Source organism: Podarcis raffonei, chromosome 5 (genome assembly GCF_027172205.1).
Source record: "Podarcis raffonei isolate rPodRaf1 chromosome 5, rPodRaf1.pri, whole genome shotgun sequence".
Classification (NCBI taxonomy): Eukaryota; Metazoa; Chordata; class Lepidosauria; order Squamata; family Lacertidae; genus Podarcis; species Podarcis raffonei.
In genome coordinates, this window is record NC_070606.1 from 91,899,326 (window position 1) to 91,913,038 (window position 13,713).

Consider the following 13,713-nt stretch of genomic DNA (forward strand, 5'->3'; position numbering starts at 1 on the left):
ATCCACTGCTAATCACCCAAACTGGCAGCAATTTATTAGGCTCTCAGGAAGATATGTTTCCCGGGCATGCTATCCTTTAATTCAACTAGCGATATTTGCAATAAAAGTATACTTCTATTGGGAAGATGTGGCTCCAGGGAATATAACCACATATCTGTGAAGCAGCATAGAAGTGGTCCTTCGTTTAGTAAGAATATTTTCACCATGTATATGGCCCAGCCTGCAGTATCACGATTGTTCAATGCAGTGCCTGTCCTGTGCAGTCTTTCTGTTTGTATGCTGTTGCTGATGTTGTTGTCGTCAATGGTAATCCTTTGTGTGGGCATATCTATGTGTATGGCTGTTGGGCATTCTGCATTAAACACAATAGCATGCTTACTCATGAATGAAATTACTGGAACCCTGTTGGGGAAGGAGTACATAGCAAGATTCAAGGCACAGCCTTGCAAAACAAATGCTGCAATTATACTGTGCCTGAAAACAAGTAGCTTTTAATGTGTCCATATGCTTAAGAAAAGAAAGAATTATAGACCAACACTCATACCACCACCCCCCTCTCTTTTTTCTTCCTTTTTCTCCTTTTATACAGTTTATCACCCATAATTTCAGGATGTGTTTTGTTTCTTTAAGCTGTTTTATCTCTCAGCTCATGAGGTCACTCATGTGTGAATTCTTTTGTTCGTCATCTCACCTTTTGCCTTGATGATAGAAAATTGATCGGGCCTTAAAGCACAAGTTCAATAGACAACCCCCTTGGTCCTTTGTTTAGGAGAATAGCTACCACTGAAGACCACGAGCAGGTTGCTATTAATATGACAGCCTCTCTCTATCTCCCACTGTAATTTATAATGAAATACCTAATCTCCATTATTTTGATCCAAGCAGGCGATCCCATGAAAAAAAGTCTTTTCATCCAGTTCCCAATGGCAGTTACATGAGAAATGGCAAACCAATAATTTTTGTCAAGTTTTTTTAAGCCAACAGAAATGCTTTTCCATTGCTACAGTTTCAAAAGGCACAGATAAAGCTCATTCACTGAGATGAATGAAAAAAGCCATCTGGGGTTTTTCTTTTTGACTTCCTTTCCTTTTTCCTCCATCCTTGTAATCAAATTTGAGCAAAATCAAATGGGGCTTTCTATGAAAGTACCTTTTGTTGATCTGAACGAGCTGGTAATTTACAAAATACCCTTCTTTTGTGAGGAAGGCTAAAGAAGAAGGGGGGAAAAAGAATCAGTAGCTTTTAAAGCCGGGCCTTGGTGGGACTCTAAATGCAGTGAAAGCTGTCTGTGTTGAGAGACTGAAATGCATTTCAGAGCCAGGCCTTACCCAGGGCACTGGAAGAACAAACCTATGTGCATTTTTGTGGCAATAAAAACATGAATGGAAAGACAGAAAGGACGAGAGATAGAGAGAGAAATCTGGATCTGGAAAATGCATTAAATATTATTTTGGAGTTTCAGCCCTATTCTTTGACACACCATACTTAACAAGCAAGACTGATTGACCTCACCATTTTGGACTGTCAGAGCTCAACAACATATCGGTCTTTATAGTCGAAGAGGGGTGTTGCATCTCTTGGATGTTGCGGGACCATCTCCAAAGCCATCTATCTGTTTATTTGCTTCACTTACGAAGTGTTGCAGAAGAAAAACAACACTTAACCAGAATCTGGACTTCACTTCCTTTCCCATTTGTTGATGTTTCACTATTTTATTAAACAGATTTCTCTCTGGTGGCTGACTCAAAACCAAAGAACAGTCTGAACATCACAACAGTAAGTTTATTTTTTCCATTATCAATAATTTATGTTTAAGTCTTAGTGAGTAACTAGGGCAGGAAGCTTAAGATTCATTGCAGGATTCAGGAGGCTATATTTACGTTATACAATAATTTCAAGTTTGAATTGTACATTCGTTTCATGTTGGTAATGATCATTATGGAGAAGAACGACAGGTGTGGCTGCTACACATTGGGAAATCATCTGTAGAGAATAATAAAGTTCAGAATAACATGTAGCTCTAGCCCATGATTAATTAATTATTGCTAGCCCTGGAGACTTAAAAGTTAGTGATTTCTGTTTCTGTATGTAATAGCAATGTACATACATAGTAATGTACAGCATTCCCTGCAAAAATCTTTTAAGTACAGTACTGTAATGCTTAAAACTTTGGAGATGACTGTATTATTCATCCTTGCTTTATTTCACTTTATACATTGCCGAGAAAGGAAGGAACTAAATGTTCTAGCCTAGTAAAAGTCTTCCTTGAGTTTACATTAACTTGGAGAATTGAAATAGCTGTTTAAAATGAGAACTAGAATGATTTGCTTTAAGTGTGAGTTACTATCTTGAACTTGCTATGTTTTTACTTTGTTTTTGGATCCAGGGAGAAAAGGCAGTGTCCTTCCACTATTTTGGTTGGCAGTAGTGGTGTGCATACATGAACAGAATAATATCATATCACATTTGGCACCCTAGTTTGAAACTGAATATATGCAAGTTAAGTCTCAGTGGGTTTCATGTCTTAACAGAGTATTTAGTATCAGACTCTTTGTACGGATGCCATTCATGGGATCTTTGTTTTGATAATGCCTTAGGTAAACCATATATAGTACTTTTAGGTCTTCCCTAAAGGGTGGTAAACACCAGAATCTGTTTTAACTGCTTGCCCCTTCATCTCCAATCCAATCAGATTAACAGGGAAGGCAGTTTCATTCTTGAAAACATTTTGAGCTGTCTGCTGCCTCCTAATGACTGACTTATCAAATAGCAAATGTGACATATTTTTAAAAGATTTCCTTTCAGCTGCATGTATTAAATCACATGTTTGCTTGCTTCTCATACCGACTCATTTGTTAGTTTTGTTTTGTGCTATCAGGTTTGGAGGAAAGTTGATTGAATTACCAGTTCTACGGTTGATGCAACTGTGTGGGGATGTATGAATGCTTATAATCTGTTGTAACAAATATAGTCTATATCGTAAAGAGCTAGGCAGGAGCATTCCCACTGGTGGGGTTGATCAGGTAAGCAAAGTCTAAGCTTAGGGCGATACTGTATTTTTAACTGTTGTAAAATAGGGAATTTTAGTAGGTACAGTTTGTGAGACAAGGGTGAAAAAAGCTGCATCTGCTAAACTTCTCTCTTCTACTGAACTATTAAAGATGTACAAGGCCCACTGATTCTCTGTATTCAGAGCAGCAGCGAGAAAGGATTGACTTCAGAGTACCAGGGGAGGGAGAGAGAGGGGGAGAGAGAGAGAGAGAGAGAGAGAGAGAGAGAGAGAGAGAGGGGAAGGAAGGAAGGAAGGAAGGAAGGAAGGAAGGAAGGAAGGAAGGCATTTCAAGGCTGGGTGCTCCCTCAAGGGTCAGGTTAATAGAAGGCGCAGGGTAAGGAGAGCCAACCATCTGAAAACAGACAGGTAATGAAAATGTAAAAAATAAAATTATGGAAAAAATATTGTAGGGAAAGGTGCAATAAAATGTCTCTGGACCATACCTGTAGCCAGCATATAACTCATCAACCTCTTAGGGCTTCCCTTTTCAGAGATTTCTTGGAGATGTTTGGGGCTAATGGGATCGGGGCAGCCCAAATTTTCAGTTGTGCTGGGATTGCTGCTCAGCATGGTGGAGTTAAGGAGTAAGTTTTCTTCAGTGTGAACTAGCTAAGTGAACCACTGGAAAATGGCTCCTTAAGCAAGAAGATTTGCTATGTTCAGGGCTTAACTGGAACTACCTAATTGCAACCCTCAACCTATAAACACCATAATTGTACCCCAGTCACATGTATACTAAAGCTGCAGTTGAGCTTTATATGGAAACTTGCCTGGGATCAGCTGGCATATCCCTTGGCTCACTAGCCACGGAACAATATAAAAACAGATTTATGTTCTTTATCCATTTATTTATTTATTGAAATTATGTTCTCAGAGTGGTTTACAAAAAATTACAATAATGTATAATAAAGCTCCAAGCATAAAATTACATATACCTAGCAACATTAACACCAACAAAAAGAAGAAGAAGGCATATAAGACCACTTCTACCACTACCCATCCATTAAAAAAAGAGTTTAAAGTATTTTTAATTTATAGGCTTCCATCTGCCATTTGTAAGCCAGTATGGAAGATGCCAAGTGAACCTTTGTAGTCAGTGGGTTCCATAACAGGGGTGCCATAACAGGGAACCAGAGGGCATTCTTGGTAGTGACGCCCTCCCTGTGAAACACCCTCCCACCAGACATCAAGGAGATAAAGAACTACACAACTTTTAGAAGACATCTGAAGGCAGCCCTTTATTGGGATGTTTTTATTATGTTTTTATGTGTGTTGGAATCTGCTCAGAGCAACCCAGTCAGATGGGCGGGCTATAAATAATAAGATCACCATAATCATCACTAAAAAGGTGCTAAATCTTGCAGTCCCCAAACATGTCCGATGGCAGGGGCCCTAATAAGACAGCTTCATCTGCCAACTTCAGTGCACAGTATGTAGCTCCATGTACATAATCCTATTTACTGATAATGAACTTATTATCCAAGTGCCTATTTCTTACATCACCAAAATGGTACTACCTAAGCTCAAATGAGAGGCATCAGCTGGCAAGGGAGAATTCCAGTCTTTATAGAAAAACAAAATATATTTAGGAAAAATAACCCTACTGGGGAGTGGGGTGGACGGACCCAAAATAACCCAATGAAGACTCATCAGGCTCAGTGAGCACAAGATGTTGACTGACAGTTGGGTATGTGTGTGTATGTGGAAAACCAGAAGCAAGGGGGAGGAGAATCCTGAACAGGAGTATTCTTCACTGCATTGTTTTGTTGTCTTCATTTTATGGTAGTTGTCACTGATAAATCACTGTCCCCTTGTCTTTTGGGGATCCCTTGTTAATGCTGTGCTAGTGTTGTTACTCTAATTCCCCCCTTCAAGAGCTCCCTGCTTGAGATCTCTAAAAGTTGATCAATTCCCTTCAGTTCACACCCCATATATGTAAGATTTTTTTGCCCCAACATGTATTACTTTCCACTTGTTCACACTGAATTGCATTTACTGTAATGCTGCCTGTTCACCCAGTTTGTAGCAATCCTTTTGGAGTTCTTTGCAACCATGTGGTGTCATCAGCAAACCTGGACAGCTCACTGCTCACCCCTAACCTCCCAAGTTGGAAGTACCCCCAGATTGTGTACCTGCTCTTTCAGGATCAGGAGTGTAACTTCATTAAGAGCAGGCAACCTCCCATCCATCTAGTCTAGAGAACCACCCACTAGCAGTGCCTGGTTTATCTGGATTGAGCATCCGTTTAATGGTTCCTATCCAGTACATTACCGAGGCAAGACAATGGTCCAGCATGTCCACTGCAATACCTGCAGATGTAAAGGAGAAGCAGAGCTGTGTGTCATCAGCAGATTGCTGACAATGTACTCTAAAACTCCAGATAACCCCACTCAGCATTCTCATGTAGATGTTAAACAGCGTGGAGGATACAATTGAACCCTGAGGAACACTACACTGAAGGCTCCACAGGGCTGAAGAGCACTCCCCAAATACCACCCTTCAGAAATGATCATACAAGTAGGACCAGAACCAGCACAACATTATGCAACCACCCCTAACTCGGACACTCCCCCAGAAGGATCCTGTATTGAATGCCACTTTATAGGATTGCCATGTCTCCTCTCTTTCCAGGACACGTCCTCTTTTTCAGGGGTAAAATTTGAGACAAATTGCAGTTATTTGCTTTGAATATGTCTATGGCTGTCATAGCGTCCTCTTTTTTTGCTCTCCAAAATATGGCAACCCTACTGAGAGGTCAAGGAGAATTAACGACAGAGGTCATCATACAATGTAACCAAAGGAGTTTCTGTGCCAAAAATGGGCCTTCTGTGTCTTCTGATTTGCGATGGCAGAGGGGTAATGTGCTCTAGCTTCAACCCATTTTACTGCCTTCTCTCTAGAATGCTTCTGGGCTCACTTTGGTCCAGAAGCAACAGGAAGGGAAGAGAGTAGGGGTAGCTGGAACTGGTGCTTTGCTTTCTAGCATGCCCAGTGAAACCACTGTTTTGTTTTCAAAAGAAAATGAAGGGGAGCAGGGACTCACTACCACCTGGTAAGCATGGGGGGAATAGTTGGGAGCATTGAGGGGTTATCTGTTTTAATTTGTGAGGGTAGTGATGTGTGATGTTGCTTGGATATATTTGTGTAGAGTTCATGAAGAGTTAGGTGGATTTTTGTGGGTGGGTGGGAATATTTCCTGGATGGTTTTTTATTTTGGGAAAGGCAGGATTTTGCCTGAGTAGGGTCTTTTGGAGAGAAAGTGGTAGGAATGTGTGTATGACAATTCCCCATATTTGAAAATATGCCCACCCAAAAAGATTGTCAGACTTTGCTATACTCTTCCATATCTAAAGTGTTGTGCACCATGCATGTATATCAGCATGTACGACAATCACACACACCTGTATTCATTGATCTGTGTATAATAATATTTAAGGCTACATCCCACTTCTTCCAAAGACATGTTTTCCTTGTAGAAATGTCATATTAGAAGGTATAAAGACACCATACTTTTGTGTTAAGCTCAGATAAGAAATCATTTTCCCAATCCCTCTCCCTTAAGTGTTGTATCTTTTAGATTGTAAGCTAGAGGGCAAGAACTGTTGTATCCCTGACATTTGTAAGCCACGCTGGGAGCCTTTTTTGGCTGAAGAGTAGTATAAAAATGACTTAAATGGGAAAAAAAAATAGTAGCTGGAGGAATAGAAACCATTCAAGTTGTGGAGGAGAGTGGTAGAAGGGAGGCCCTCACTCCGGTTCTGTCTGCTTGCCTAGTGTGTGTTGAGCGGAAGGAACAATTTTGCACATGTCCAGAGGAACTAGACATGTTGTTGTTAGTTTATGTGTGCCAGTGCAAATCCCAAGCCCTAGTCCTGGTTCGACCTGGCTTTAAGGAAGCCTGCCTTAACCTCAGGCTTTAAGCTTTTCTTCCTTAACCAAATTGATATACTGCTTCATTTTAAGTAGAAATTCTAAGCAGTTTACAAAAAAATCTAGCTCTTGGCCACTTCTTATGGCATCTTGTACTGAATTATCTTGCTGCGGTTTGAGACCAGTTTAAGACTGCCCAGGCAGGAAGCCCGCAAACCTCCCTGTCTCCTTCAGTTCAGTATTTCAGCATTCGGCCATACACAACTGAACTAAACCCGGACCAGGGATGGCAACTTGAATAAAATATGGGGGGGGGCTATAAGCCCCGCCCTGCGTAATTGATCACATGACATGGCACACCCACACCATTTGAATGGCAATGGCAATTTATTTTGGGGGGGGCAGCACCCTCAAATATTTTTGGGGTGTGTGTGCAAAGGGACCTTGGCCCCCAGGAGTTGGCTCCTATGACCTAGACCAAGTGTTAGTAGGATTCAGTGTGGGGAGAGCATTTCCAAGAAGGTTCAAGATGTATCTTGCCAGATTCATAGAATCATAGAGTTGGAAGAGACCACAAGGGCCATCGAGTCCAACCCCCTGCCAAGCAGGAAACACCATCAGAGCACTCCTGACATATGGTTGTCAAGCCTCTGCTTAAAGACCTCCAAAGAAGAAGACTCCACCACACTCCTTGGCAGCAAATTCCACTGTCGAACAGCTCTTACTGTCAGGAAGTTCTTCCTAATGTTTAGGTGGAATCTTCTTTCTTGTAGTTTGGATCCATTGCTCCGTGTCCGCTTCTCTGGAGCAGCAGAAAACAACCTTTCTCCCTCCTCTATGTGACATCCTTTTATATATTTGAACATGGCTATCATATCACCCCTTAACCTTAAGATTGTCGAAGCTGTTGTAGAATCCATGCTGGTTCTGCTTCGGTAAAGCTTGTTCTTCTATATGCTTGGTTATTTCTTCTTTAGCAGTACTTTCCACTAGTTTTCAGGGGACAGACATTAAGCTAACTAACCTGTAATTTCCAGGATCCTTCAAAATGGCTCCTGGCATCCAAAGATCGACAATAACCACCCCCTCCAACTTGTACCAAGTACAATCTCCCTTGAGAAGATGCCAAATCTATGTTAAAAAATGTTTAACATCATGCCAAAGTCATGTTTTGGTCTTGATTTGAATGGTGCCTGGCTCCTAATTTTTTTATATAGATCTCCATTTCCACCTCAGAAACCTTTGAGCCTAGTCTGCTATTTTGATTCACAGTGGTGCCCAGTGTCTAAATAGTGACAAAGTCTACTGCCCCAACTGAGGAACGCTTGGGCCATCTTTGGTGATGATATCATGAGAGGCAGCCAAACCTATGCCTAAAAATGGGTGGTGCCATGCCAAAGCAGAACCTATAGAGAACAAACAGATGAATGGACAACTACTTTCCAAAATATGCAGTCTGGAGGCTCCCACAAAATGAAAAGAATCAAAGACATAAACTAACCAAATAAATACAAGCATTAAAACTTGTATTTATATAACTCTTACCAGCAAGGATGTGGAATCTTTTTTTTAGCCTGAGGTCCACTTCCCATTCCCTTCTGGACAATTTTCTAGGGGTCACATGCCAGCAGAAGACAAGGCCAGAGGCTAAAGTGGGCTAAGAAACAGGTGTGAATTTCATCTTTGTGCAGTAGGCTAATTTCAGAGTTTGAGGTTATGTTCCATCCAAGCAAAAACATTCAAGGAGGATGCAAAGCAGGGCCAATAGAAATGGGATGTGACTGGTGAAGAAGTATGGCCTGGGAGAGAATCCCCAAGGTCAGACAGAGAGCCCTGGAGGGCTGCATTTGGTGCCCAGGGCTGAAGTTCCTCATCCCTGCCTTAGAGTGTTTGGAACTCTTCAAGATGCATGGGCCTGGTTTAGACATTACAGTAAACTATAGTTTAGCACTAAACAAATGAGTCTGGATGAAACTTGGGCTCACATACTATGGCCTCCCTTCTGTTCCTCTGATGCAGTTGTGAAGAGGGGATTGGAAGCACCGACTTTACTGTTTTAAATTAACTGCAGTTTGTCGTTTTGCCCAATGTGAGCTACGTAACTATGGTTAGTTTCAATTACAATTGGTTGAAACAAGCCAGGATGAGAAACCATGCTTTGATCTTGACTTGTTTCTATAAACAAATGTTTATACTAACCACAGCTTGGCTCAGTGCAGTTGTGATGATAAACTATGGTTAATTTAAAGCAGGAAGTGGATGTATCCAATCACCTCATCATGCTTTCAGAGGGGAGGGGGAGCACATGAGCCTGAGGCTTGTCCAGTGTTGTTTGTGTAGCACTCTACTGTGGTTTAGCACTATCTTCGAATTGGGCCATAATCTCAATCTTTCTTAGAACAGTCCTGTAAGGTCAGTACCTGGCAGCTGAAGTACAACTGTGGAAGAGCTGATTCTGAGAGACAGTAATTTACTTTAATCTATCTGGTGTATTTATAGCTGAGGTGAGATTTGAACTAGGGATTTCCTGGCTCACAGATAACACTAAAATACACGAGCTCTACTTAGTACATGCTATGGCTAATACACAAACCCAGTAAATTTATAACTAAAGCTATTCAGTATGTAGAACCTATGAGCTGACCAGAGGTATAAATGCTTAACCATAATCACATACATTCAGAAGCAGAGGAGGATGGGACACTGTGTCCTGCCTTAGTAACTTTATTCAGATTCAGAATGTATCTTTTAAAAGTGGTGAGCTAAGTACAACCTAGCTGGCCAATTAACATTACTAAAATGCCTAAAAAGTCATTCAGTATATCCAAAGCTACACGGAGCAGATTTTGAGTGTGCACAGAGAGTAGTATTTAAAATATGGGAACTAAAGAAAAGCTACAGGAAAAAAACAGCATAACAATCATGAGCAGCAACAAATAAAGCACTATGAAAGAAGCTTGTCAGAATGAAAATGCTGTTGCAATCTTCCTAAATGACCCTGTTCCTTGTCGCCACTAAGATCCCTTAAAATAGATGTAAGGAACCTTGGACCGTCCAGAGGTTGCTGCTCACTGACCATGCTTGATAGGTCTGGTGGGAGTTGTTCAGCAACATCTGGAGAGACAGTTCCCCTTAAAACAAAGGTGGGATTCAGAGCAAGGACTCCTTTCATGACATCTGTGTATGGATTGAAGGCATTTCCTGAGAGAACCTGGAACTAGAGCATTTAGGGATTCAGAGGTCAACCCAGCTCTTTTAATTGTGTTGAGAACAGATGGGCAGCCAGTGGCGATCTTTTGACACTAGTGTTCCGTTTGAGTCACTTCTGCTTGGAATTGAACTGCTCTGTTCTGAATTATTCAAATACAGAGTGTGTTAGAGTAGTCCCACATAGAGGTTTACCAGATGTTGTTTCCCAGTAACCCTGGTTTGGCTTCCATGGCTAGGAAACATACACTTCCAGAGAACCAGGGGAAGAGGAGGAATGGAAGGTAGAAGCACAAAAATCATTTTGTTTACAGTGAGGGGGGAAAGTATTTGATCCCCTGCTAAATCTGCCTGTTTGCCCTCTGATGAAGAAGTGACTAGTCCATATTTTTAATGGTAGGTTTATTGTGGCTGGGAGAGACAGAGTAACAACAGGAACCCCCCCCCCCGAGAAACCCAGAAGACAAAAGTCAGAGATCGATGTGCATTACAATGAGTGAAATAAGTATTTGATCCCCTATCAACCAGCCAGATCCCAGGCTACCTGGTATCTTTACTGTATGTAATGAGCTGAGATTAGAAGCACCTGCTGTAAGGGAGAGGTCTTACCTGTAATCCCAGCTCGTTACAGTACCTGTACAAAAGACAGAGGCAATCAATCCAGCAGATTCTAAAGTAGCCAAAGTCCAAAGAGCTGTCCAAGGATGTCAGGGACAAGATTGTAGACCTGCACAAGGCTGGACTGGGCTACAAGACTATTGCCAAGCAGCTTGGTGAGAAGGTGACAACAGTTGGTGCAATAATTCACAAATGGAAGAAACACAAAATAACTGTCAACCTCCCTTGGTTTGGGGCTCCATGCAAGATCTCACCTTGTGGAGATGCAATGATCATGAGAATGGTGATGAAGCAGCCCAGAACTACACAGGGGGAACTTGTCAATGATCTCAGGGCAGCTGGGACCATAGTCACCATGAAAACAGTTGGTAACACATTACGCCATGAAGGACTGAGATCTTGCAGAGCCAGCAAGGTCCCCTTGCTCAAGACAGCACAGGTACAGACCCATCTTCAGTTTGCCAATGCACATCTGAATGACCCGGAGGAGAACTGGGTGAAAGCGTTGTGGCCAGATGAGACCAAAATCGAGCTCTTTGGCGTCAACTCAACTCGCCGTGTTTGGAGGAGGAGGAATGCTGCCTACGACCCAAAGAACACCACCCCCACTGTCAAACATGGAGGGGGACATATTATGATTTGGGGTGTTTTTCTGCTAAGGGGGCATGACACCTTCACTGCATCGAAGCGACGATGGACGGGACCATGTATCGTCCAATGGAGGTGAGCACCTCCTTCCCTCAGCCAGGGCATTGAAAATGGGTCGAGGATGGGTATTCCAGCATGACAATGACCCAAAACACACTGCCAAGGCAACAAAGGAGTGGCTCAAGAAGAAGCACATTAAGGTCCTGGAGTGGCCTAGCCAGTCTCCAGACCTTAATCCCATCAAAAATCTATGGAGGGACCTGAAGGTTTGCTTAGCTACACATCAGCCTTGAAATCTTACTGACTTGGAGAGGATCTGCAAAGATGAGTGAGACAAAATACCTCCTGAGATGTGTGCAAACCTGGTGGCCACCTACAAGAAACGTCTGACCTCTGTAATTACCAACAATAAGAAATACTTATTTCACTCATTATAATGCGCATCAATCTCTGACTTTTGTCTTCTGGGTTTCTGTGGGTTTTCGTGTTGTTATTCTGTCTCTCACAGCTACAATAAACCTACCATTAAAATTATGGACTGGCCATTCCTTCGCCAGGGGGCAAACGGGCAAATTTAGCAGGGGATCAAATACTCCCCCCCCCCACTGTAAGTAGCATGAGGTTGTGACACAGATGAACAAAGGACTGAAATTCTAAAGCATAGACTGCCATTGTCTTGTCTTTTCCCCAGGTTCCAAGTGGAGGATACAGTGTCAGCTTTACCTTTGGATTTCTCTGGCTTCTTTCGTCTTATGTCATAACCTTAACGATTATTAATGTGGGGGTGGGGATTTTTTTTTGTTTGCTTGCAGGGCTTCTTGTATAAGAATATTAGCACTGAAAGCTGAATACGTTCTTTCTGTCAGTGGTTTATTGAACTTGCACAACCATATATTTTGCAGTGTATCTTCAGGATCCTGTTTTTCTTTGTTTCTTTCTTTTGAAGAAAGTTTTAACTCTTACTGCTGAACAAGATGAAAATTGAAATTGTGCTAGTGCCTGTTGAAGGCTAAGATACTAGGAGGAAGTTGTTTAGTACTTCTGGCAGTGATATAACTTCCTAGCTTGGCCTAAGGTGCACTTCAGGCGGGAATGAAAAATCTATCACTTATTTGCCCTCAGTTGCCTTCAATTGTACATAGACCTTTTCAGTGAATAACATTCTTACTTCATATATATATATACACCTATGTATAAATTTAATAAATTTATATGCCACTCTTCAGCATAAAACTGCCAGGGCAGTGGACATTCAATTAAAAAATTATAATAAAAAAGCAAAAAAGCAGAGACAAACGAAGAACCTAACCAGTCACATCAGCAGCAACCTAAGCAAGGACTTCTGCTTGAGCAATGAGGATTTCTTTCCCCTGTGTGAGACCCTAGCTGGCACCCACTGTAATTGGCTCAGGGGTGGGTGGGAGAACCCCAGAACAGCACATAGAGAGAGGAGAGGGGAGATAATCATTTCTGGCAAGCAAGAATGCTTGCACAGATGGAACAACTGGAATAATGTTGAATTCCACCCATTAACAGCAGCTCATAAAACAATAAAATCAAGCAGGCGTAAACCTTAAAACTAAAATGACTTGCAAAATACAATGAAATGCCTGGACAAATTTTAAAAACAACAACATGTCAACAGGGCAAGCTTCCGAGGTGAGCTTCACTTTGTAGGGTGTTTAAAACTTGGGATGACATGGCCAACAGGGACTCCTCTCTTACCACTAATTTCAGGATGGCAAAGGAGACCTGGCAGAAGGTCTCAAATGAAGAATTGCAGGTAGGCTTGTGAGGAATATGGCAGTCCTTCAAGTATCCTGTATCTTATATCACACTTTCATCATCCAGATATAAGAAACGGGAAAAATTGCTTTTCTGAGCTTTAGTACTTTCCCAAACACATGGGTGTAATGTTAGCTTGTGACCATGACTCTAGGTACCTGTCCATGGACAGGCCATGGTAGTAAGAAGATGATCGATTTTAGCATTGAACTCTGCTAAATGCAATATTTTGATTCCTATGAAAAATATCAGTTACTTTCAAGAGCATGATGGGAAAGAGGAACTGAGCAGAAGGAGAACCCTCATTAATAATACTGTAAGCTCTTACAGAAATATAGGTGGTGCTAGATTTGGGGGCAAGTCCATGGAAAGCATGCTTGTTCATTACTATGCACCTATTTTCAAGGTGTCCCATATGCTAGAAGTCAATGTTATTTCCTGGAAAACCTAAGGAATGTTAAGAAGTTATGTACATAAGACCATCCATGGCATATTGTGATTAATAAAAAACTAATGCTATCAAGTAAAATTGT

At 41.6% G+C, this 13,713-nt stretch overlaps 1 protein-coding gene across 10 annotated transcripts in view; it reads left to right on the plus strand.

Annotated features, from left to right (window-relative positions):
* Window positions 1-13,713, plus strand: part of LOC128414804 (uncharacterized) — a 470,265-nt gene that overhangs the window by 49,868 nt on the left and 406,684 nt on the right. For all 10 annotated transcript variants that reach the window (XR_008330734.1, XR_008330733.1, XR_008330735.1 and 7 more), the window contains one exon: window positions 1,724-1,776. Coding sequence is in view for 5 of the 10 variants with exons in the window: in XM_053390631.1 (XP_053246606.1) it covers window positions 1,724-1,776 (53 nt within the window). In the remaining 5 variants the exon portion in view is untranslated. The remainder of the gene's footprint in view (window positions 1-1,723; window positions 1,777-13,713) is intronic.